Below are 24,126 nucleotides of genomic sequence, written 5' to 3'. Positions count from 1 at the left end.
GCGCTGGACTGGACTCAGCACCGAGGATGATCGAGGACACACTGGTGCCACAGGGTGGATGCTGCTGCCGCTGTGGGAGAGGGGCAGGTTTGGACATGCCGAACTGAGCTTCACAGGAGCCCAGAGTTACATAGTTCTAAAGCTTACTTAGAGCAAGTCTGGGCACAGAGCTCTGGGAGCTATGGCTCCCTGCCAGGGATTCCATTGCTTATTATTCTAACGTCTGACCTCTGAACCCTAACCCATCAATGTCTGTCTTAATCTTAAGGCAGTAGTCTGACCTTCGTAGCTTTAACAAGACTGTCAGATTGGTGACCTGGGCCCTGAGAGCCCATTAATTCAACCTCAGATTAAATTATCTTTACTGTGTCTTCTCATTATCTATTTGGCTCACTTTGTGAATAGCGTCAGCCAAAACCCCAGGGTCCTTATTTCACAGGAACCGCTATAAAGATGGGGCCGTTTTCTCCAAACCTGCAACTAGATTTTTTTTTTTTTGTTATTGTTGTTTTTTGGTATCATCCAAAATGAACTCTAAGGCTTTCACAGTGGGTGCAGGCTGTCCTCATAGGCCTGAGACAATCCAGGCTCATAGTTCTGGTTTCTGCCAGACAGCTCATACCCAAGAGGCATGTGAATGCTTTCAAAACCTAACCCAGAGATCACCTGGGCCTCCCCAGCCCTTTGGATCCTAGAATTTGGATAAAAAAAAGAAATGACACCTTTATTTTTGATATCTCAAACCAAAATCTAGCACTGCTCTTTATGAATGAGAGCAAAATTCCTAGTGTTTTCTGAGATACCTGTTGACTTGCAACTGATGGACACCACTATGTATTTGTTTGTTTTTAATTATTCAGTTATGTGCATTGGTGTTTTACCTGTATGTGAAGGTGTTAAACCCCCTAGAACTGGAGTTACAGTCAGTTGTGAGCTGCCATGTAGGTGCTGGGAATTGAACCTGAGTCCTCTGGAAGAGCATCCAGTAAGTACTCTTAACCACTGAGCCATCTCTCTCCAGACCCCAATGGGCACCACCCAGTGGACAGGGCCCTCATGGCCTCACTGCATGGGCCTGGATTATGTGACAACAGACCAATGCTCAGTTATGCATGCAGGATGTTGGACATGGACTGGGAAAATAAAGACAGTGGGCTGGGAGGGAGGGGAGGAGGCAGACACGACCCAAACCCCAGGAAATGCACCCACAGCTGTGGAAAAACTCAACTTTTATTATTACCTGCCTAGTGCAGGAGATTAAAATTGCCTCAAGCTAAGTCCATATATTAGTGTAAAAATCTGTGTCTCTCCCCCCAAAAATGTACAAACCCACGTGATTATAGAAAAACCAATGTGGTAGCTACAATAGAGATTCCCCACCCCCAGCCTTGGGCTATGGATCCCTCTGTCCCCCATCCTAGTATTTACTCCACAGAAACGTATAGGCTTTGAGAAGTCCTAGCTGCAGTTCAGAGGGTGGGAAGGAGGGGTGTGTGATGAGGATCAGGACAGGATCACCCCAGGTCCAGTGTGTCGGGGGCGGGGATCAGAAGGAAGCCAGGGCTGAGGACCACCGTAGGGGTTAGGTTTCCTTGTCCACCTCATCCCCCAGTTTCTCAGCTGGCAGTGTCCAGTGTGTGACAGGAAGGAGGCCGGGGGCACAGCCACCTCCCCAGGAACCAGTGTTGTCCAGTGGGGCCCAGGTGCTCCAGGGGGCCTTGTCCAGTGTGTGCCCTGCATGTGTCCCCATCCTTCCCCAGGGGATGGCTGGAAGAAGTCAGGCAGGATCCCAACCACAGGGCCAGCTGGGTGGGCGGTGCTCGGGAGATGGAAGGCGAGCAGGAAGGGAGAGTGTCTCCAGCGACAGAAGCTTCAGCTCCTTGGGCAGGCCCAGCCCACCTGCAGAAATGCTGCCTCTGAGGGACGGCAAGTCAGGAGATGGTGGGGTGGGGTGCCGTGGGCTTCTCTCGTTTTAGTGTCCAGCTTCCCCTGGAGGGCGCCCAGTGGGAAAGGGCTGCAGGGTCCTGAGTTCACACTGTGTTAAGAGCGTCATCTGCCAGGAACCGATGAAGCTGGGCAAAGGGCGGCCGCTGCTCGGGCTCCCGGCTCCAGCACCGCAGCATCAGCTCATAGAGGGTCTGCGGGCAGGCGGGTGGCCGGGACAAGTATACCTGTGGAGGAGAGGCGGGGGCAGGTGCTCTTTAGTTTCTATCGCCACATGCTCTGCCCCTCCTGGCCCCTCCCACAAGCCTCCTGGCCCCTCCCACAAGCCTCCTGGCCCCTCCCACAAGCCTCAGGCCCCTCCCACAAGCCACATCCCCGCCCTCAGCTCCAACCTGCCGGCCTTGGTCCCTGAAGAACTCCCCAGCGTTCTCGATGACCTGCTCGTCTGTAAGCTGTCCAAAGGGTTGGGACCTACAGAGCATCAGGACCTCCCACAAGGTCACTCCAAAGGCCCACACGTCACTGGCTGTCGTGAACTTCCCCTGGCACACGAGAATGCAAGAAAGGCAGAGGAAGATCTCAGACAGGACAGACCCAAGGTCTACCTGCCCTCACCCCGGGCTGTCCTTCCACCTGACCCCCTTCCACCTGCTCCTCTGTTCCTGCCTCCCCTTCCCGCTGCTCTGGCCCTGTCCTTCCACCTGACCCCCCTCCACCTGCTCCTCTGTTCCTGCCTCCCCTTCCCGCTGCTCTGGCCCTGTCCCTCTCTGCCTGCCTTCCACCTGCTGGCACTGAGCCTCTGTCCTACTCCAACCCCTTCTATTCCCAGTTTCCAACCCTTGCCCCCCCAGCCCAGTACCCACTCTTGGCTCCTGGATCCCTTTCCCCACACACCGCTGTTCCTTCTTTTCCCAGTTCCTTGATCTGGGGTACCCTCGACTTCCAAATGAGAAGAGTGCAGCCCCAGAAAGGCAAGTGGCTGAGGAGCCAGAGATGGCAGGAGGGCAGCCAGTGCCCCCCGTCCGTCTCCCCCCCCCCCCCCCGCCGCCTGCTCCTTTGGGCCGCTCACCATGAGGATGCACTCCCAGGCCATCCACCTGATGGGCAGCACGGCCCGGCCCTGTACGCGGTAATAATCCCCAGCATAGAGATTCCGGCTCATGCCAAAGTCAGCGATTTTGATGGTGAAATTTTCCCCAACCAAGCAGTTCCTGGTGGCCAGGTCCCGATGCACAAAGTTAAGTGTGGCCAGATAACGCATGCCTGAGGCGATCTGGGCTCCCACGTGCAACAGCATGGGGTAGCTGAATGAAGGAGTCAAAGAGAAGGTCACAGGGCAGCCCAGACCGCACCCCACCTCACACGCGTCTGTCTAGGAGAGGGAGGGGAGCCCACACCTCAACCACTGCAGAGGTCACTCCTGATCCAGGAAGGGAGAGGTTCAGAACGGGGCAGCTCCCACTCCACCACCCAATCCCGAGGAGCTCATGCTTTGTTAGGCTGGGGAAGAGAGAACTCACAGAGGCTCCAGGCCTCTTCGCCTGCTCCTCCCAAGATCTGAGCCTTGCTGGCCTAGTTCATGTATGACCATGGACATTCCTCATCCTAGGTCCCTCTGGGATGTCTACCAGCCCATCCCCACCCAATGCTCCCCTCGCTCCTCCCCAGCTTGAGTGAGGGTCAGGAGTCCCACTTGGGGTGCTCATAGGAGGGCCCTGCCTCGGGGAGTGGGTACCTGATTGTGGGCCCCTGGTCAGGCTCTCTGTCCCCAGGAACCCCCTGAGCTGCCTTGTTCTCCAGCTGGTGGGCACTAAGGAACTGGTTCAGGTCACCATTCTCCATGTAGTCTGTGATCATGCAGAGGGGGTCATCCTGCACACACACGCCCAGGAGCCGGATGATGTTTGGGTCCTTCAGCCTCGACATGATCTTGACCTCCTTCAGGAAGTCATTCCTGGAGAAGCAGGGAGAGGCTGGAGAAGCGGGCATGGCAGTGGATCTTCCTTCTTGCCCCCCAGGGCCTCCCTCTCAGACACCAGGCTCTGCTGCTCCCCAATCTTCGTGGTGCCCCCCCCCACCTTTTCTAGACATCATCCCTAGTCCTTACCGAGCATTCTTTTGCTAATTATTTTTTAAATTGAATTAAAGTATGCTCACATCATTTCCCCTCTCCCTCTCCTCCCTCTCCCGTGTCCCTCACCTCTCTCTTTCGAATCTACGGCCTCTCACTCTAATTAATATTGGTATAGGTGTCTATGTGAGTAAGTCTATGAACGCACCCTGCCCAATCCACTCAGTGTTGCTGGTGTGTGTGGGTTTCAAGGCTGACCACTTGGGACTGGATAACCAAGTAGGGGACTGATCTCTGGAGATTAGTGCGCCCTCTCTCAGAAGCTGTTAATTGCCTGCAGCTCCCCGTCCAGGAGTGGGGCCCCATGTGACTTCCCCATTCCCACTGGCTTGTGCCGTCACTACTGCTGCCGTGGGTCTCACCTGGCATTTTTGGTGGCATCTGGCCGGAGGATCTTCACCGCTACCAGCAAGGGGTGCCCCTTGTGCACGCTGACAGGGAGGTCACCACTGACCAGGTCTTGAGGGTCCTCTACTTCACACAGGTGCACCTGGGGAATGAAGGTCGTCCACTCGGTCGCCAGGCCCGCCAAGGCCACAGCGTCACACGGGGACATCACGGCACAGATGGCGAGTTGCCGGGCCGAGGAAGCATGCAGGCACGACAACAAAGCCCTAGTCCAGCCAGACGCTGTCTAAGCCGGGCAGGCACCCTCCTTACCTCCCCAAACTGGCCCTCGCCAAGCTTCTCCTTGAAGCGGAGCCGTGACCGGGGGAAATCCACTCTGGGGGGGCCATCCCCAACTGCCCCTGGGGGCAGGGCGGGCACAGCATAGGTGTTGCCCCCAGTGACGCCCTGCAGGGTGACAATGTCAGCCTCGGCATAATGGGGGACGCTGTTCTGGGGAGGTGGGGGTAGAAGCGGGGCACCCGGCTTCTCGGGTTCCATATAGTCCCCGCTGCAGGCTGGAGAGGCGAGGGGAGAGAAGACAGGACGAGGCATCAGGAGCAGCCCTGAGCAGCACAATTCTCCATGTCCCGATCTCCCCGAGGTCCCAGCCTCTTTGTCCCCTAGGTCCCCGCTGCCAGCCTCAAACCGGAGAAGGCAAGTGCTAGACGGTGCTACGCACCCAAGGCTTTCAAGGTAGCACAGACAGTCGAGCAGAAGGTACCAGAATATTTTACCCTCTGGGGTCTCCTGGCATAACCCTGAGCACTAGGTAAGCCTGGGCTGGGAGAAGGACTCCTCCACCCAGCGTCTGAAGCAGGACCAAGCCACGGCTCTCCCCCGTATTCCAAACCCTCATCCCACTGACCACCAGCTCCAGCTCCTGTCCCCCTCCCTGCCGGTGACTCCCAATCCCGAACACACCACGCTCAAAGACAGGCAGAGACAGGGCACACGCAGAGGGGAGACGAGATGTTTACAGACAGAAGGGAGGCAGGGCTGTCCCCTCTAGGCCCTGGGGAGAGGGGCCACCATGAGAAAGCAACACAGAGAGAAGAAGAGCGGACAGGAGGGGCGGCATGAGCCTTCACCTCTGGGACTGCGGAGAGAGGACACAGGGGGGAGGGAAGCGCCCAGGGTGAGGCCCTCCTCCTGGCAGCTCTAGAGGGGAGAATAAAGGAGGAGTTACAGGAGAGCGGCACCACAGCAGCGTCCTCTCTAGCTCTGGAGAGCAGTGTGAGAGGAGGAGGGGACAGAGCTAGGACTGGCAGCCTTCCCCGGACCAGAGCCGGGGAGCTCGGGAGAGCAGGAGAGGCCACAGTGGGAAGTGGACAGCGCAAGGCGTGAGGCCTTTTCCCGGCCCGGTAGCGGTATGGGGAGCCTGCAGAGCCCAGCGGCGGAGGGGCTTACCCTGGGTGTTGGTGGGTTTGGCCCAGGCGGGTGTGGGGGGGCCCGGGCCTCGAGGGGGGCGGGCGTAAGTGGCCAGAAGGAGGCGGTAGGCCGGATTGGAGAGCAGCAACGCTGTCGGGAGAAGGAGGGGGGAGACACGGGGAAGGGGTGAGACTCAAGGCAAGACCGGGGCGTCTGGGGATGAAAGTGCAGGAGACAGAGAGAGAGCAAACCACGGCCCTCACGAGTAACGGAGAGCTGAGAGGATGATGGGTACGTGCGTACGTACGTACGTACAGATGGGTGAGTGGATGATGCGTGAGAGCTAAAACTGCGGTCTGAGTGCTGGATAGACAAATGGGTTTATGAATATAGATGGATGGTAGGATGGATGGGTGCTCGAATGAGTGGACGGATAGACAAAGATGGATGGATGGATGGATGGATGGATGGATGGATGGATGGAAAGAGCAAGTGCCAAGGGGTAAGGAGACAACGAGAGGGTACAACAGAAACCTATGACACTGTGACAGGATGAGACCACTGGCATTGTGGGTAATACATAGGAAAACCTTGGCGGAGACTATATGGAGGGACATAGAAATAAGAAGATGCTGGACTGGCTACAGACAGTGAAGGAGGAGGAGGGATACGACAAGAACCCAGGCAGATGACAAGGGGGACGGGAACAAGGCAGGGCCTTACCAGAGCCATTGGGGACACAGGGCGCAGAGTGGGGTGGAGTGCCCCGAGGCCGGGGCTCCTGGTAAGGGGGTGGCTCTCGGGGCCCTGGGCGGTTGTTGATGAGGATGGTGTCCCCAGGGACAGAGAGGTGAACCGTCAGCTCCTCCTCCAACACCCGGCGCTCGGCCTTGTTGCGGGATTAAACAGCATTAATGGAGCCCCACACAGCACAGCTTCCTGGGTGCTTGGATCAGAGCTGGTCTGTCCTCTGCTCATGGCAGCTCCACTTCCCAGATGTCACCCCACAGGACCCAACCCATTATCAACCCTAACGGACATGACCCTCCCAGACATGGGAGGTCCAGGGCATACGGAGAGCAGGTGACCTGCCACTAACCCCTTCACTGGCTCTTCTCCAGCTTTTGCTCCCAACAGGTTGGTTGGGTTTGGTTAGAGAAGGACCCCAGACAGACAGGGCTGGGCTGGAGGACAAAGGTGAGGCCAGGAGATACGTTCTCCTGACTCCTCCCGGAGGGCTGGTTTGCTACTTGCTACATACACCCGGCACTGGAAGGCCCTGCCTGTTTCAAGGCCCCCTCCGAGGCTCTTGCTCCTCCCTAGCTCGGGTAACTGCCACCTCCTCTCAACCAAAGGAGACTCACAGTGGTGGGAACTGAGTCACGTGGTGTCCGTCTCACACAACATGCTCACTCTTGAGGGTGGTCTCTGCCTCTGATGTTAAGCCCAGCCCTGTAGATCCTACCGGCCCCAACTGTGCTCCCGTGGACTGTGCTCCCAGGGACTGTGCTCCCAGGGACTGTGCTCCCGTGGACTGTGCTCCCAGGGACTGTGCTCCCGTGGACTGTGCTCCCAGGGACTGTGCTCCCGTGGACTGTGCTCCCAGGGACTGTGCTCCCGTGGACTATGCTCCCAGGGACTGTGCTCCCAGGGACTGTGCTCCCGTGGACTATGCTCCCAGGGACTGTGCTCCCGTGGACTGTGCTCCCAGGGACTGTGCTCCCGTGGACTGTGCTCCCGTGGACTGTGCTCCCGTGGACTGTGCTCCCAGGGACTGTGCTCCCAGGGACTGTGCTCCCGTGGACTATGCTCCCAGGGACTGTGCTCCCGTGGACTATGCTCCCAGGGACTGTGCTCCCAGGGACTGTGCTCCCGTGGACTATGCTCCCAGGGACTGTGCTCCCGTGGACTGTGCTCCCGTGGACTGTGCTCCCAGGGACTGTGCTCCCGTGGACTGTGCTCCCGTGGACTGTGCTCCCGTGGACTGTGCTCCCAGGGACTGTGCTCCCGTGGACTGTGCTCCCAGGGACTGTGCTCCCGTGGACTGTGCTCCCGTGGACTGTGCTCCCAGGGACTGTGCTCCCGTGGACTGTGCTCCCAGGGACTGTGCTCCCGTGGACTGTGCTCCCAGGGACTGTGCTCCCGTGGACTGTGCTCCCAGGGACTGTGCTCCCGTGGACTGTGCTCCCGTGGACTGTGCTCCCGTGGACTGTGCTCCCGTGGACTGTGCTCCCAGGGACTGTGCTCCCAGGGACTGTGCTCCCAGGGACGGTGCTCCCGTGGACGGTGCTCCCGTGGACGGTGCTCCCACGCCCGCCCACGCACAGCGCGCTGCCCACCTTGCTGAGCAGACGACGCCAGTGCAGCCTCCAGAGCATGAGCGCAATGATGAGCAGCAGCAGCAGGATGATGGCCACCAGGCAGCCGATGAGGATGGCAGTCGGGCTCCCCTCCGCCTTGGCCACCGGCTGCTGGCCCCGGGGCTCCAGCTCTGACAGGGGAGAATGGTCAGCACCACAGCAGGTGTCCGGCCGCACCAGAGGGGGAGGCCCCCGAGGAACTGTACCCAAAGACTGCTCACCAAAGCTGCTGACGTTGGTGGGGGGTGGGCCAGGCGGCCACCAGGGGGCTGGCGGGAAGGTTTCGGAGGAATCGTTCACCACGTCTGGGGAGGAGGAAAGAGAAGAGGGAGTCAGAGCGGGGGACCCCGGGACACAGGTGCGCGGGACCTAGGGAACTGGGGGGGCGGGGTGCAGAACAAGTCCACTGGTAGAGCAGTGTGGGAAGCCCCGGGTTGAGGAGGAGTGGAGGACTCCGGATCTGCAGGCTTAAGAGAAGATGCCCCTTCTCAACGAGGCAGAAGTCTTTCAGGCTTAACCAGAACTTCTGTCACCCTCACTCAGGATGGATCAGGAATTAGGGACTCATACAGGAAAGAGAGATTTGGGAACAGCAGGGACCCTGCGCAGCTATGATCCTAATGCTTGGGGAGGCTGAGGCAGGGGGATCATGGGTTTTAGGCTGGTCCAGGTTACATTATAAAACCTGTCTCAAAAACATAAAATATTTTTTAAAAATAATTTAAAAATTTTTTTAATTAAAAAAAGAATCTACCTGGGTGTGGCAGCACATGCTTTTAACCCCAGCACTCAGCCGGCTGAGGCAGGCATATCTCTCTCTGAGTTCCAGGCCAGCCAAGGCTAAAGTGAGACCTTGTCTCAAAAACACAGTAAGATAAAAAAGAATCTACAAAACACCAAAAAAACACAAACAAAAAAGACTCTACAAAGCACTGGGGTCTGATTATTCTGCCCCAGTCCGAGAAATATCACAGGTGACGGGCGATACCAGGAATCCATACGCTGGGGACAGACACCACGGGGTTGACAGCCAGACCAACAGGTAACTCGGGGGCTTACTCGAGATGAAAGAGATCTCACTGAAGAGTAACCAGGGTCCTGCAAAGAGGAATCGGCACTGCAGGAAGCGGCCCACGCGGCCGCCCAGGGGCACTGAGACGGCTCTGGCTCTGGGGTCTCCGAGGCTGCCCCCCAAGGCATGGCGCACAGGCTCTCCCTCCCAGGCCATGGCAGGGCCCCTTTTAAACCGGCATTCCACCCCGCCTGGCAGACGGGCTCCCAGAGTGTGCATGTTGTTACAGTGGACCTGAGAGAAAGAGGAGGACGCCGAGTCAGGCCAGGAAACCACAGCAGCATCCCCCTGCCCCGCCCCGTCCCCGCCCCCGTCCCCACCCCACCCCACCCCCGGTGTCCTCCGGAGGGCCGAGCTCGCTCACCTGCCGAGCTCGCTCACCTGCATGGTCTGGAAGGTTCTCAGTCGGTCAAACTCAAACTCCATCTCCACATAGCCACTGGGGAAGCTATGGTTGCTCCATCCTACATAGTCATAGCCTGGCCAGACCCGCAGCTCCTGGCTCTGCCTGAAGTCATCCAGCCCCACCACGCCGTCTGCCAGCTGGCCCAGACCGCCATACTGCAGCCTGAATGGAGGGAACCGGAAAGGACTGTTCAGAGGGAAGACAGTGGGCCTCGCAGGTTCTGCACGCACACACCCAGCAGGGGCCGGAACAGCCTGATTCTCACCCCCTCTCCCTTCCCAGCCTTCCCAGCCCACCCCAATGTCATCCATCACACCCCAAAACGGTCACCACCACTAAGGCACAAGGGTCAATCTATAGTTGTTTTTTCATTTATTTTTTATGCATTGGTATTTCACCTGCATGTATGTCTCTGTGAGGGTGTTGGTTCCCCTAGAACTGGAGTTACAGGCAGTTTTTGGGCTGCCATGTGGGTGCTGGGAACTGAACCTGGGTCCTTTGGAAGAGCAGCCAGTGCTCTTAACCACTGAGCCATCTCTCCAGCCCCGCCTTGTTTGTTTTTAGCTAGTGTCTTAGGGGGTCTGGCTGGTCTAGAAAGCGCTGATGTTACTGCCTCTACCTCCCAGGCATCCCAGGCACTGGGATTGCAGTTCTGATGCCCTGCAGGTTTTCTTACAAGGTGAGCCTTGTCTGGACCCATGGGTGCCTCTTTCTAATCCAGACAAAGTGCCCTTTGGCAATGGCCACCTTACCATCCTTCATTCCCAGCCTGTCCTTTCAGGCCCCACCTAACTGGTGTTTCCATTTTACTGCCCAGGCTACTCCCTGCTCCACCTCACCTCACATGTACACGTACACACACCACACACACACACACACACACACACACACACACACACACACCACAGCACACACACACACACACACACACACCATACACACACCACACATACTACACCACACACACACACACATACACACCACACACACACATACACACCACACACATACACATAACACACACACACACACACACACACACACACACACACACACACACACACACACGCTGACCTTCTCCCATCCCAAGCTCCGTACAGGTCTTACCCGCCTGCGGTATATCCATCGTAGGTGGAGTCATTGAGATGCACCACCTCAGATAAGTACATGGTCTGCCCCACGGGGGCTGTGTACGACAGGAGTCCATCTGGGAGGGTGGAAACGGGAGTTAGAGGCACCAGGCCGAGTGATTTCAGCCCCTTCCTGTGAGCGTGGAGAAGGCAACACTGTCCAGCCCCCCTCTCCTCTCGGCGGCAGCTTCCCGACAGAAGAGAACCTCCGAGGCCCCCCTCACGCTCTCTGTCTCTTGCTTCCAGGCCCGGCGAGGGGTCCTCGTGAGGCCGACCCACTCACCCTGCCAGAGGCAGCCATAGAGTTCCACCCGCAGACAGACGCTCATGACTCGGTCAGCCCGGGGGTAGAAGCGGACCAGCCGGGCCACCATGGGGGGCCCAAGGTCCTTCAGCACCACTCCACCAGGATCCTCGTTACCCGAAATCACCTGTGGGCCAGGAAAAAAGGGGCTGCAGGTCAGCCTGCGGGGGCCACCGAGACCCTGGCAAAGGGTGACACTGAGCACACAGCACTGTGGGACGCAGCTGGGCATTTCTAAAAGGAGGTTCTGTGGCAGTGACCACTGATGCCTCCTGAGGCTCTGGAGGCCTGTCCTCAGTCACCCACCCTCTTCCCTTGCCGGCTTCCATGTGTCTCCAAGCCATCCATGCTGCTGTACCCAGACCCTCCCCCAGAACCGTATCTCAGCACCCAGCCTGTTTCACCCCACCCTCTCTGTTCATTCAGCTGCTGACCAAGGGCCCGCTCTGGACCAGACATGACCTCAGTGGTGAAGGGTGAAGGGAACCCCTCCTCACAGGACAGCTGTGAGGAACAAGAGGCAGTGTGTGGGGCAGAGCAGCGAGGTGGGCGTCCAGAGCAGGATCTGCCGGAGGTGACATCTCCGGGGAGCACTGGGTGGAGTAAGAGGAAGCCTCTGCGTGTCTGGGGGAGGGCTGACCGGGCACAGGCGGCAGCAAGTGTCTGGCCCCTGACTGTGGAGAGGGAGGGACCCTGGCTTGTTCCACAGATAAAGGCGGGATGGCCCAGCGTATGTACATGTCTGCAGGTTTGCACACGCAAACACAGTGCTTGCAGAGACCAGAGGATGGTGCGAGATCCCCTGGAGCTGAAACTGGGTTAATCCAAGTGCTTTGCACTCAAAGAATTGGAGTGTTTTTTTTTCTTCTGATAGAGCCAAAGCCAGTGTCGGGCTGAGAGCTGGGTGTGCTGTTTGTAGCCCCGAGGAAGAAGTTTGATACATAGTAGAAAGGGACCGAAGCCGCTTGAATGGTTTAGACTTCAGCTGGATGGAAGAACACAGGGCTTAGGGCTGGGAGGTGGGGGTGGAGTGATGGGGTTCAGAAAATGCCACAAAGGTGGGTGCAGAGAGGAGCTGGGCAGACTAGACTAGCGCTAGAGCATGGGCAGTGGCAGATGCTGTTTAGAGTATGGCAAGGAGAAGAATGCATCCTTCCCAGGTGCCTCCCGTTTCAGCCTCACCTCCTGACCCCAGCGGTCCCTCCAGTCCATCCAGCGGCGGCCATCTCGGGAGTAACGCAACCGGTAGCTTCGGGAGAACTCTTTGCCCAGGCCCCCAGCATGGCGGCCCTGTGTGCCTACCAGAGCCACCAGATGCAGCCTCCGAAGGTCCACCTGCAGGTACTCCTCCTCTTTGGGGAACACAGGCCCTGCAGGGCACCACGCCCCATCTCCGTCACTGCTTTCCAGCCTGGGAGGAAGGAGGTCAGGGCAACACTTGACCTTGGCTCTTTTTTATTTTTGTGACAGTGTTACTTTGTAGCTCAGGCTGGCCTCACTAAGTAACCTTGAACTTCTGTTCTTCCTGCTGCTACCTCTTGAGTGATAGGATTATAGTATATGCCACCACACCCGTTTATGGGGTGCTTGGAATTGAATACAGAGCGTCATACTAGCTGAGTACCCTAACTGAATCACATTGCCAGCCTGGCTGTGGGTCTATTACAGCCTGCTCCCACCACTCTGCATATGCATCGCTGGCCTGGGCCTTCTCAAAAGCCATTTGGCCTGCGCTGAGGGGCTGGAAGAGCACAGAGGGGTCCATTAAAGGGCTCCCTCAAGGAAACCCCCAGGATCAGGTACCTGCTGTGGCGGGCAGCGGTGGAGTCTGACCAGGAGCTGGACACGGAGATGTCGCTGTCAGGAATGGTGCGGTCTTGCATGCCCAGGGCATAGCGGCACTTGGCTGGAGGACACAGGCACAGGATGGATCAGGGTCCCCCAACTCTCTGACTCCCAAGCTCTATTCCCAAGAGTCAGCCTCCTCACCAGGGTCAAAATGTCCCTTCATGTCAGCATCTCCAATCGTTACCAAGAGTAGCAGCAGCAGTAGAGGTGAGAGGGCCCCTGTCCCCATCGCTCCTGGTCCCTCTGGCCTATGGAGGAGGGGACGGCATTTCTGCAGGGGACAAGCCGGAGGAGAGTCGGCTCACCAAAGGATCTCGGTACAGCCAACAGCAAGAGACAGACGGGAGGGCAGCTCTGGGGAAAAGGGGAGTGAAATGGCCAAAAATAAAAATAGGAAGTCACCGTTCAGAGCACGGCTCTACCTTAGACTGCCCCCTAGACACCAGGCACCGGCTGAGACCTCTAACCAGAGTCCATAGCTTTACCGTCAGCCACGTTATAAGGTAGATGTTAGATCCACATTTAACACACAAAGGAACCAGAGACCCGTTCATTAAAGAACATGCGCGAAGCCCCACCCCACCCCTCAATCAATAGAGAAAACAAAAACAAAAAACGAAGACTTCAAAAAAATGTCGGCAACACACAGTAGAGACAAAGGGCTTAATGGTTAGAACTAAGAACTCTTACAAATGGAGGAGACAATTTTATAAACAAGCCAATATAGATATGGCCCAACGCTCTGAGGAGTCACTTCATACAAGAACAGAGCCAACATGTTTAAAGTATATATTTTAAAAAATAGTAAGTTCACTAGAAAAATACGAATCAGACTGACAAAGGAATGTTTCTCTTTTTGAGATAGGGTCTTACAGTGCAGCCCAAAGCTGGCCTCAAATTTACTATGCAGCCTAAGGCTTGTCTTAAACTGGGGAGAAATCCTCCTGCCTCAATACCCCAAATGCTGGAATTACAGATAGCTACATACTTGACATACCCAACTTGACAAAGTATTTTTTAAGATTTATTTTTCAGATGTTCATGCATATTAGGGTTTACCTACAGGAACAGATGTGCGCCACATGCATGCAGTACCTGAGGAGGCCAGAAGAGGGAGGCAGAACTTCTAGAACTTGAGTTATAGATGGTTGTGAGCCGTCACCTTGTGGGTGCTGGGTCCTCTGCAAGAGCAGGAAGTGCTCTTAACCACTGAGCCATCTCTCCGGCCCCAACAAAGTATTGTTAAAGGTTATATCTTCCATGGGAAGAGGGACAAAAAGAGAAGCCACCATTTTTGTGTAGGGGGGTGCTGTTATAGCGTCAGAATCTACTTGGAAAGCAATCTATGATCAGGGCAGATGGCTCAAACAAAGGGAGTAGGGGAAGAACTCAAAACTGCCTCCAGATGTCCACCACGGAGCCTTTGGTGAGGACCCAGATCCCTAAGCTATGTGAATACCCACAGGGGATGTTCTGGGGGTTAGGGGTGCCAGGGGGCAGGGGTTAAACTTCTGTGTAGCTATAAAAAGAAAAAAGAAAAAAAGTAAAAGGCCAGAGAGGTAACTCAGTGGGCAAAGGCACTTAGCTCCAAGTTCAATGACCTGAGTTCTATCCCTGGGACTCACGGGTAGAAGGAGAGAATCGGGTGGAAGGTGAAAACTAACCCTTTTTTATCTGTTTTTGAGACAGGGTCTCTCTAGATAGCCCTGGCTATCCTGGAACTGTGTACACCAGGCTGGGCTCAAACTCACAGAGATCCACCTGCTTCTGCTTCCCGAGTGCTGCGATTAAGGGCGTGTGCCCCTACTACCAGCCATTCTCTCTCTCTCTCTCTCTCTCTCTCTCTCTCTCTCTCTCTCTCTCTCTCTCACGCACACACACACACACACACACACACACATGAATAAATGTAATATTTTTTTTAAAGAAAGGGCTGGAGAGACAGCTCAGCAGTTAAGAGTACTGGCTGCTGCTGAATCAACCCAGGTTAGATTCCCAGCACTAACATGGCAGCTCACAACCATCTGTAACTCAAGTCCTAGGGGATCCCGTGCTCTCTGTTGGCCTCCATGGGCACCAAGCATGCCTGTGGTGCACAGACATACGTGTAAGCCCAAACACCCACACATATAAAATAAACAACAATAATAAATTTGAAAGAAAGGCAGGGTGTGGTGGCATACCCTGGCACGTCACTTGAGAGGCGAAAGACCAGTAGCTCAAGGCCAGCCTCAGCCCCATTCTAAAGTTGAAGCCAGCCTGGGCTACATGGGACTCCAAATCAAATACCAAAAAACAAAAGCTAACAAAAGTTTTTTTTTGTTTGTTTGTTTTTTGTTTTTGTTTTTAAAAAGTGAGGGCTGGAGAGACGGCTCAACAGTTAAGAGCATTTGTTGCTCTTCCAGAGGACCCAGGTTCAGTTCCTAGGACCCACACCATGGCTCACAATCATCCATAACTACAGTTCTAGGGAATCCAATGCCCTCTTCTGAGCTCCGTGGGTACCAGGTGCACACGCACACACATTATACAGATACACATGCAGGGAAAACACCCATAAATAGAAAAAAAATTTTAAATATATAAATCTAAAATAATTCTCTTAAATTAAAAAAAAAAAAAGTATTGTGAATCTGATTCGGCGTGTGTTTGCCATGCCACCGCTCACCAAGGAAAGCCAGACTCAGAAGTACGAGAATCACTCCACCCTGTGAAAGCAGAGGATAAACAAACCCACGCCTGTTCGCACTCGCGTATGTATGGCTGGTGAGGCTGTGCGCGACCATGAACAGGGGAGAGAGGGAAGAGCACACAAAGAGGAAACTGGCTGGGTTGGCTCTCTACATCCAGACAGTAACACGCATTCATGTAAATCATCTAACATATACACCAATGTAAACCCTCCGTCCTAGAGAAGTTTCGTTGGTTTATTGAGGAAATACAATAGAACTAAACACCAGCTAGCCCGAGCGCCTCAAACCTCTAAGGACAAGACTCCATCAGCGCTCAACCTCATGGTCCTCTGCAGTTCCCTCGCCCACTGAGGTAGCCAGACCAGCAGACTGGACACCCTCTGACGCTTGGCAGAGACTCGGAACCCCACCTGGACCTTCTGCATCCGAGTCCCCATGTAACTGTTTCTCCCTGAAGACCGAGATGCTTTCTCTGTTCCTTCTGGGGTGTGGGCAGTTTACCCTCCCCCAAACCAGCTGAAGTCTTCGTATAAACTCAGGGACCTACTGTCCACTGTCCTGGGGACAGAGAAGTTCTCCTGATACCTGGCAATGCCTGAGGCCCGCATTGAAGTCTAAAGGTCCTGGAATCCCGAGGGACACCCACTGCCCCTCTCACACCCCTGCCACCAGGTCCCCCCAGCTCTCCTTGCCCTGCCTCTGGCATCCCGTTCCCCAAGTTCCAACTTACTGAAGGTAGCAGAACCTTGAGCTGAGAAGGCTGAGTTGCCTTGGAGATGAGGGCGGGCTTAACTACAGGGAAGCCAGGTCACCCCAGGAGGTAGGAGGAGTTGGGGGGAGTCTCCCCCATCCCTTTGTCCTCCTCCAGCTGCTCCCACAATGCTCTAGGGCAGGAATGTAAAAGGCAGCTGAGACCCCCCATCTGAAGTAGCAGCTGAGGGGGCTGACTGGGTTGCCAGAGGCCACTTGGCTATCGAAGGAGAGCCTAGAACCAAAAGGCACCATGACCAGCCCCTTGAGGGTACAGCCCCATGGTGCAGGGGAGCAGGGACCAAGAAGTCTGGCAGGGAATTCCTGGGTGCCACTCTCCACCCCCACCTCTGTAGAAACAGCAGGGCCCTTGTTCCCCTGAGTAACCTTCATGCCTATCCCAGATGAGTCATCAGAGCCAGACAGTGCCGAGAGGAGCCTGGGGCAGAGATACAAAGCCAGGCGGGGACAGGAGGCAGGGGGAGACAGAGCAGAAACACAAAGCTGGAGGTAAATAGAGCAGGCTCTGAGAGCAGGGCACCGGGCCAGGCGGAGGAGCTGCAGAAGCATGCTGACAAGGTCCAGGGCAATCCCTTTCTCATCGTCCTTAGGTCTGGATTCCCACTATCAGATCGGCTGAGGAGTTCCACCTCAGCGGCACCCTACCTGGCCTTTCTTCAACCAATTACAGGACACTCGGCCTCAGGCCCTTCATTCTCCTCTCCTAAACCCCATCTCCAAATCCAGAGAGCTACACCCACACAGCTCTATACACATACACAGAGGTGGGGTGAGACTTAACAAGCCCACTGTAAACACTAGAGTAAACGAAATGTACCATGCTCACACCTCTGGGTGCCTTACAGTCTCTCACATATATATAAAAACATACATTTTCTTTCTTCTTTTTAACTTCTGATCCCCTTGCCTCTTCAGCATATTCTACTGGCCTATGTGCCACCAAGACCAGCTCGCACACAATTCTTACCCACTCCATACACACCTTGAAATCTTTTGTTGTGTGTGTGTGTTTGATTTATGTTTTTGAGGTGGAGGGGGGTTGGTTGGTTGGTTGGATGGATGGAGGGATTTTTGTTGCTTTTTAGACAGGGTATCACTATAGAGCTTTGGTGGGCCTCGAACTAGCTATGTAGACCAGGCTGCCTTTGAATTCATGGGGAGCCACCTGCCTCTCTCTCCTGAGTGTGCTGGGATTAAAGACATGTTCCACTACAGCCAGATGACTGATTGGTTTTTTGAGACAAGGTCTCAAGTAGTTCAAGCCTCCAAACTCACGATGCCAGGGAAGGCTGACCTTTAACTCTTGATCCTGCTGCCTCCCTCCACCTCTCAGGGGGTGACAGGTGTGTGCCACACACCCCGAGGTAATCTATCAAGTCAGATCTCACCGTTTAGTGAGCTGCCACCTTTAGACACCTGTGAATACTAAATGCCAGACACATGCTGCTGCGACATCACATCAGAAGACAACGTGAAATCAACTCAGGCCCTGGGGTCCAGGATCCCCAGAGAACTGCCCCTCCCAAACACACATGGGTGACTAAGCCAGGAGCAGGTGGGGACAGGTGGAGCCAGGGTGGGAAAAGGAGCAAGAAGAACAAGTCCATTTCTCACTCATGCACTCTACTGAGACCTGTCCCTACAGTGCCACTGGGGTCTGGACACACCTCCATCCTTCTCAGCCAGTCCGTTCCAGGCCAGCCGGGTGGGCGGTGGCTGGGAGAAGGGGTGCTGGACAGGAATGCCCGGCCAGAAGGGGACCCTGGGAGCGTTGCTCATTGGGCGGTGACTTCGCCTCTTGGCACCACCCGGCAACCACCGAGCGTGGCTGGTCTGGTAGGTTGGGCGTCAGGCTGGCTCCCTCTGGCCGGGGCAGCTTAACAGAGCATGCTCGTAGGCATGGCACAGGGAACACCGACAGGATGACTCAGTGGGCTGCATATGCGCACCTGTCCTCTTGGGGCTCGGTTCTCCCCTCACCCAGGAAAAGAGAGATCCTTCCCTGCGAGAAAATACTTCCTCGGAGAGTCAGGGCCCTCTCTGTTTCGGATAGAGAATCAAAACCCCGGGGCGGCGGGCAGAGCTGGGGCTCCCCAACCCGCGCCCCCTGCCTCCTGCGCGTCCCCACCTCGCTCCCTACCTCTCATCGCTCTTCGGGGCCGACTCAGGCGTCCGGCCCCGACTTGGGGCCTCCTCGGCGGCGGGGCGCGGGAGGGGAGCGCAGGCGCCGGCGGGGCTCGGGTGTCGGGAGGCGGCTCCTCTCGAGGTCAGGCTGTTCGGGGTCTGGTTCCGGGGAGAGTGAGGGTCCAGCGCGGGTGGCGGGTATCGCTGGGACCCAGATGCGTCACGCTGCCCGGCGTCCGTCGCCGCTCTGCGGCCGGTTCGCTCGGTGCGCGTCCGGTGGCGGCTCCGCGGGCTCGCGGGCCTCACGCCGCGCGGCGCGCCCGTGGCGTTTCTCTGGCCTACGGCGGAGCTCGCGCCCCTGCATGGGTGGCCTGCCGTGCGCCTTGGCGTACCTTCCCTATAGGTGATGTACCGCGAGCGCCATACCCCGCCGTCGCCCGAGGCTGGGGGTATCAGCAGGCATCCGGAGCAGGGGCCGGTCGCTACAGGCCCGCGCACGACCCGCCACTTGCGGATGGCCGCGCGAGGCATGATGGCGCGTTTATCCTCGTCCTCCCGCTTTTTGCTGCGGCTCGGGTTGTGTCCTGGGAGGTAGAGGGAGGAGGAGTGGCACGGGAGACAGTCCTCAGTGCTACCAGGAGAGTGAGCGGGGGTCCGTTCCAGCAGGGCCCATGTACGTGGCAGCGAGAGCCGGAGGCCCGGCTGGTGGAAGGGGTAGCGGGGTTGCAGGGCCTGTTCTACCAGAGACCCGCTTGGGTTGCGTACATCCGCAACCGTCCACTGTGTACGATTAGTTTGGCACGCCCCTGCCCGCGACGGCTCCGCAACTGGGCGTGGAGATTACGCCGGAGCCTGTGAGGGCGGCGCACACTGCTTGTGTAGTGCTCCACTTTCTCTCTGTCCGCCTTCTTTCGTAACCGTCGTCCCCCGCTCTCAGATCCGCTCCTGTTCCGAGGACCCTTGAGCGTTCCTGGCAATGATCTCTTGCCAGCTTTGGTTCCCCTGGGGACTCGCGCTGCTCATCCAGGCCGCTACAGTGGTAGTCACTCCTCAGGTTGCAAGCCTTCCTCAGTCCCAGCACCTGCGAGTACCCTGGTGGGAGCCGCTGGGTGCTGGTTTCTGGCAAGGATGGAGGCGCAAATAGTGGAGCAGCAAGGTCGAGGGTGGGGTTGGAAGGAAGGAGAGATAGGTGCGTGCGCTTCGGGATAAATCATCAGATGCTGGTCGTGTGTGTCGTTGTGCCAGGAAAAGACAGGGAACGTCAAGGACCCAAGAGGATGTGCATGTAGAATATAGCAATGAGATCGGAGAGCTGGTCTGAGGGCGCGCGGTAAAGGTGAGAGATTGGGGGGTTGGGGGGGGCGGGAGTGAGGGTGGCAGAGGCTGTTAGAGTGGTTTGTTTCTGGTCCCATTCATAGCCCACCTGCAGGATGCCTACCGGTCTCTCACGCAGGTGCCCGCAGGCTACCTGCCATAGATGTTCCCGAATGATGGTTCAGGTACAGTACGAGTCTCTCAGAAGCCTGCCCGGTGCTTCGAGCCATCGCTGCTTGGGTTGCGCCTCTCAACTGTATTGAAGGAGCTCACCGCAACGCTCAGAAGGATAGTGTCGCGAATGAGTCTGCAAGAAAAAGACGACCAGAGCAGATAAAGGCTAGCCATGAAGGAAGATAAAGTCGCGCCGCTCGGGAGAGAGGCCAAGGGCAATCTGAGTTCTCTTCAGTGTACACAGCCAGCGAGGGCGCAACGCCCGGCTGGCTGAGAGAGGACCTGGGCGCATAGCTCCTGTGGTCACTGGAGTAAACTGCCGTCCCGGCCGCTTGTCCCACCGGAGCCCGAGGGATATATTCTTGCTGTGCTTCGCCCATTGATTTACGCGTATCCCTCTGCAGACAGCAATAGAAATCTGGGCGCTGCAAGAGGCTTGGGCGGGTGTGGGAGTCGCGGCTGGGGGTGAGGGGCCGAAGGCTTGACCAGCACGTCAGCCTTGCGACGGTAACTCTCCTCAGCCAGAAGCGACGCTCTGGGAAGCCCCGGACAGGCGCGGAGCAGTGTTCGGATTCTCGCACAACCCGGTGGAACTTTGGGCACGCGCCCAGAGTCGGCGCTGGACCAGTGAAGGGTCGTGGGGGGTGGTGGAGGAAGCCGCTGCCCTTTGTCTCACTCCCGAGAGGGAAGAAGTTGCCTGATGTCGGTTGATGGGGGCCCTGACCGTCGGACTCTTGCGAGACCGAGGGGGCTGGAAGAGGCAGCAGGGACTGGGGGCGGCAGGCGGAGTCAAGGTGAGCAGCATAGGAAAAGGAGCTGGAGCCGCTTGGAATGTGCTGGCTATGTGAGCCCAGATTCCCAGGGGGCCAGGAGATGGGTTGGGATTATGCCCAGCCAGTGGCCAGGGGCGCTTAGTCAGAGACTAGCAAGTGTAACCGAGAGTAGGTGTGCTCGTTCTGGCAGGCTCCCGCGCGCGAATCCGTTCACGGCGCCTTGCTTGTCACCACCTGGCACAACCCCGTGGAGAAGCCCCCACTTGTACCGGCTGGTGATTGGAGCCGGGATGGGCTCCGGTAAGGAGCGTTTTACTCCCTCTGTGCAGCGTGACTTCCCGCCAGGAGTGCTGGAGTTGCTGATTTGGATTTATTTGTTCTTGCCTGAGAGAAGCCCAAGGAATGGAAGAGGGGAAATCAGCGTGGGGGGGGGAAGAGGTGTTGAACGAGAGGGCAACGCGCGCCAGGAGAAAATTTTTGCGATAGCTCATGTTGCTGCGTGGTTGGCAGGTCCCGGCAGGACCACGTCCACGCCCATCTGGCAGGAAAGCAGGACAGGTACGATGAGGAGGTTAGGGTGTGGACTGCAGGTATATGGGCCCGACCTCGGAAGGCCTTAGTGGGCCGGTCCCAACACGACACCTAGCCTGTACAGTCTGCCTGTAGATGCAGCTGCCTTGAGGGAAGCAGAGGTTTGCTCGCAGCTGGGGAGAGGGGGAGAAGCGCTCGTGGTGGTGTGTGTGGTGGGAGCGGGGGTAGAGCAGGGAGGCTGGAAAAGACCTGGCCTTACAGGCTGTGGATTTTAAGCCACTGGAGTCAGACGAGTGGGAGCTGGCGCTGGAGTAGTGATGACGTAGCAAGGAAACGAGTGGTGTGGTCATAGATCTGAAGAGCAAAATGGAGGACAGAATAGGTTCGTGGGTATATGGTGCTGGGAGGGAGAGCCGGGAGAAGGTGGAGGAGGGGAACGGAGGAGAGAGAGGTTGGATGGTGTTCATCGTAGAGGAGACGCGATGGTGACGAGGATATCGCCGAGGAGGAAGGTGCACACAACGTTGATCTTTGGCGGCAGATGTGCATGATGGTATCCTGAAGAGGGCGAGATGTTATGCGTGAAAGATGAAAGAGGTGGAGAGTGGAGTAAGAGGGGGGTGGATGGTAGTGGAAGGATTGAAGTTGGGTCGGTGTGGAGGCTGATGCCACAGCAGAGAGAGACAGAAGATGTGTTGGGAAGTGATTAACTGGGATGGATGTGAGAAACACAGATGAGGGAGGTTGAAATGTAGAATGAAGTATTATGAGTGAGGAGCGTGAGGGAAGTGAGAGGGTGAGGGACGTGGAGTGCAATGGAGTCTGAAAGGTAAAGGAAGACGAATAATCAGACTGAGAGAGTCAAGTACGGCTGACGTGATGGGCTGCGGGGTCAGACTTATAAAGGAAGGACAATTTCGAAGTAGATGTCGATAGGTAAGGTGCAAAGAGATTGGAAGTTGTAACCTGCCTCCAGCCGACCAAAGGCCCGCCGCGTCACGGTGGTACAACCTGAGTTCGCACAGGGCATCATGCCTCATCCCCTCGGACCGCAGCCTCGTCTAGGGCCTACTGGTCTCCGCTTCTCATAAACGGCAGGCAGCGCCAAGGTCTGTGTCCTGCTCTGCGCCATGGTGAGGCTCTTTCCTCCTTCACCGCTGAAGAGGTTCTGCCGAGTTTCAGTGTTTACCAACAGCTCAGGCCTTTGGGATCCAGATGCTGAGCCGAGTGAAGCCGTCCCGCTTGTCCAAGCTCCAGCGCTGTGGGGCCCAAGAGCAAGCTGGCCCTGAGGCCAGTGCGGGCTTGGCTTTCAAGGTGACCGACTGCAACCCAGCCCTGCTCCCCTCGCCTGAGCCCTCTCAGGCCGCCTCCGGCAGAGAGGAGGGGACAAGGTCGCATAAACGAGGAGAAAGGTTGAGCGGAGACAGAAGCTGGAACTGGACCAAAGGGGTCTCCTAACAGAGAGACCCAAGACAAAGGTTCGCTGGATGGTCCCCGGCCGAAGCGGCAGAGCGCTGGCTGCAGCCATACGGCTTAAGAGTGCTGAGTTCGCTCTGCAGAGCCGAGGACCGAGGCCGGGATGGTTGGTAAGGCTAGAGATGGTGGGGCAGAAGTGTTCCGGGATACTGGTCCGAGGGTGGTCCTTTGGGTGACCGGTCGTTCTTGGTCCGCTAACAGCTGGCACGTCACGCCTTTCCCGGAATGCTTTGATTATGTTCCGCTGTAAGAGTGTCGCACGAGTGTTCTTTTAACTGGCTGTCTCTCTCAAAGTGTCTTTTGCCCGGCTGGTTGAGATCTCTTTCCGGCTCTCCTCCAGGAAGCACCCAACAGCCGAGGGGGGGTCAGCTTTGTCAGTGTTGTCAGGCAGCTGACGCTGTTTATGGTGTGAAAGAATGAAGCATGCTTCAGTAGGAGCTTCTGCGTGCGGGTCTGTGGTTGGAAGCGCGCAATTGCCAAAGGACAGTTGACTGATTTGGGGCAGGCGCATGGGGTGGGGCCGAGGGCGTTGGGGTGTGTGGGGTGGCGCCGGGATGGTGAGAAGCAGGTCTGCTGTCGCAAGGGTGGGTGCACGTCGGAGAAGCCGGTCTCGTGTCCTCTGAGCAGGGTCTGCAAATTGTTGACTCCTGTCGCATGTCGCCTTCCTTGGCAGTGGTCTTCCACCGCTGGTGGTGTGTGGCTGGTGTCTCGTGCCTCCGTGCTGGGGATGAGGGGTGGCGCCTGGAGAGAGTGTGTTTGTGTGTGGTGGGATGGTGGTCACTGTGGTTCCGCTGGCTAGTTCAGCTTGTGTCTGTGTGGTGGCTGTTGTGGTGTTGGTTTGATGTTGTTGGTAGTTCCTTGATGTTGTCAGTCTTTGCGGGTATTGCACGGAGTCAAGGTCTCCTCTAATTTTCCATTGTGTTCAGCAGGGGACGTGTGATAAGGACTTGTGCCGGGGGGCAGGGGACTTGCGCGAGAGAGGGCGTTCGGTGGTGAGTAGAGTTTGGGAGGAGCCGGTGCCCTCTCGTCATGGGTTTGTGTGATGTGGGACGCTGCTCGTCTCGCCTGCGGGGAGGGAGGAGTGTGGGAGTGTCCCAGTAGGGCAAGGCGTCATCTGTGCTGTAGGGCGTAGGGGAGGTGCAGTGGGGAGCCAGGGGGAGTGTCAGTAGTGTTCCCAGCGTGCGCTGGATGTGGACTGAGAGTGAGTAGGCTCTGGCCGGGTTGCAGTAGCTGCAACGTTTTCAGAGCTAGTTCTTCGTGGGGCGAGACGTGTTAATGGTTTTGAGGTGGAGGCACGGGCTCCTCTGCTGGGGCTGA

The 24,126-nt window shown here is 56.8% G+C and overlaps 1 protein-coding gene across 4 annotated transcripts; it reads right to left on the bottom strand.

Moving 5' to 3' along the window:
• Positions 1-1,212: 1,212 nt before the first annotated feature.
• On the bottom strand, positions 1,213-14,092 carry Ddr1 (discoidin domain receptor tyrosine kinase 1). Of its 4 annotated transcripts, XM_037199493.1 has the most exons (18): positions 14,049-14,092; positions 13,095-13,307; positions 12,909-13,011; positions 12,288-12,516; positions 11,085-11,232; positions 10,779-10,878; positions 9,647-9,833; positions 9,253-9,499; positions 8,415-8,498; positions 8,173-8,324; positions 6,557-6,722; positions 5,873-5,983; positions 4,736-4,980; positions 4,438-4,565; positions 3,680-3,898; positions 3,014-3,248; positions 2,337-2,486; positions 1,213-2,171 (listed from the first exon to the last, which is right to left on the bottom strand). In XM_037199493.1, exons 2-18 carry the CDS (start codon positions 13,180-13,182, stop codon positions 2,031-2,033), a joined length of 2,733 nt encoding a protein of 910 aa, XP_037055388.1. In that variant the 5' UTR covers positions 13,183-13,307; positions 14,049-14,092; the 3' UTR covers positions 1,213-2,030. The 4 variants fall into 4 exon arrangements, 3 of the variants coding, with proteins under 3 accessions (XP_037055388.1, XP_028717536.1, XP_037055389.1); XR_005090071.1 differs by lacking the exon at positions 5,873-5,983 and having other exon boundaries at positions 3,680-3,917; XM_028861703.2 differs by lacking the exon at positions 5,873-5,983.
• Positions 14,093-24,126: the final 10,034 nt, after the last annotated feature.

Source organism: Peromyscus leucopus, chromosome 16_21, assembly GCF_004664715.2.
Source record: "Peromyscus leucopus breed LL Stock chromosome 16_21, UCI_PerLeu_2.1, whole genome shotgun sequence".
In the NCBI taxonomy this organism is placed as follows: domain Eukaryota; kingdom Metazoa; phylum Chordata; class Mammalia; order Rodentia; family Cricetidae; genus Peromyscus; species Peromyscus leucopus.
Note: the sequence above shows the minus strand (reverse complement) of the source record. Positions and strands in the feature narration are given on the sequence as shown.

Coding starts and splice junctions, on each gene's coding strand:
- Ddr1 (XM_037199493.1), bottom strand. CDS start 13,182: ATGGGGACAGGGGCCCTCTCACCTCTACTGCTGCTGCTACTCTTGGTA. Junction 10,879..11,084: donor CTATGGCTGCCTCTGGCAGG/GTGAGTGGGTCG, acceptor CCACCCTCCCAG/ATGGACTCCTGTCGTACACA. Junction 9,500..9,646: donor GAACCTTCCAGACCATGCAG/GTGAGCGAGCTC, acceptor TCTTTCTCTCAG/GTCCACTGTAACAACATGCA.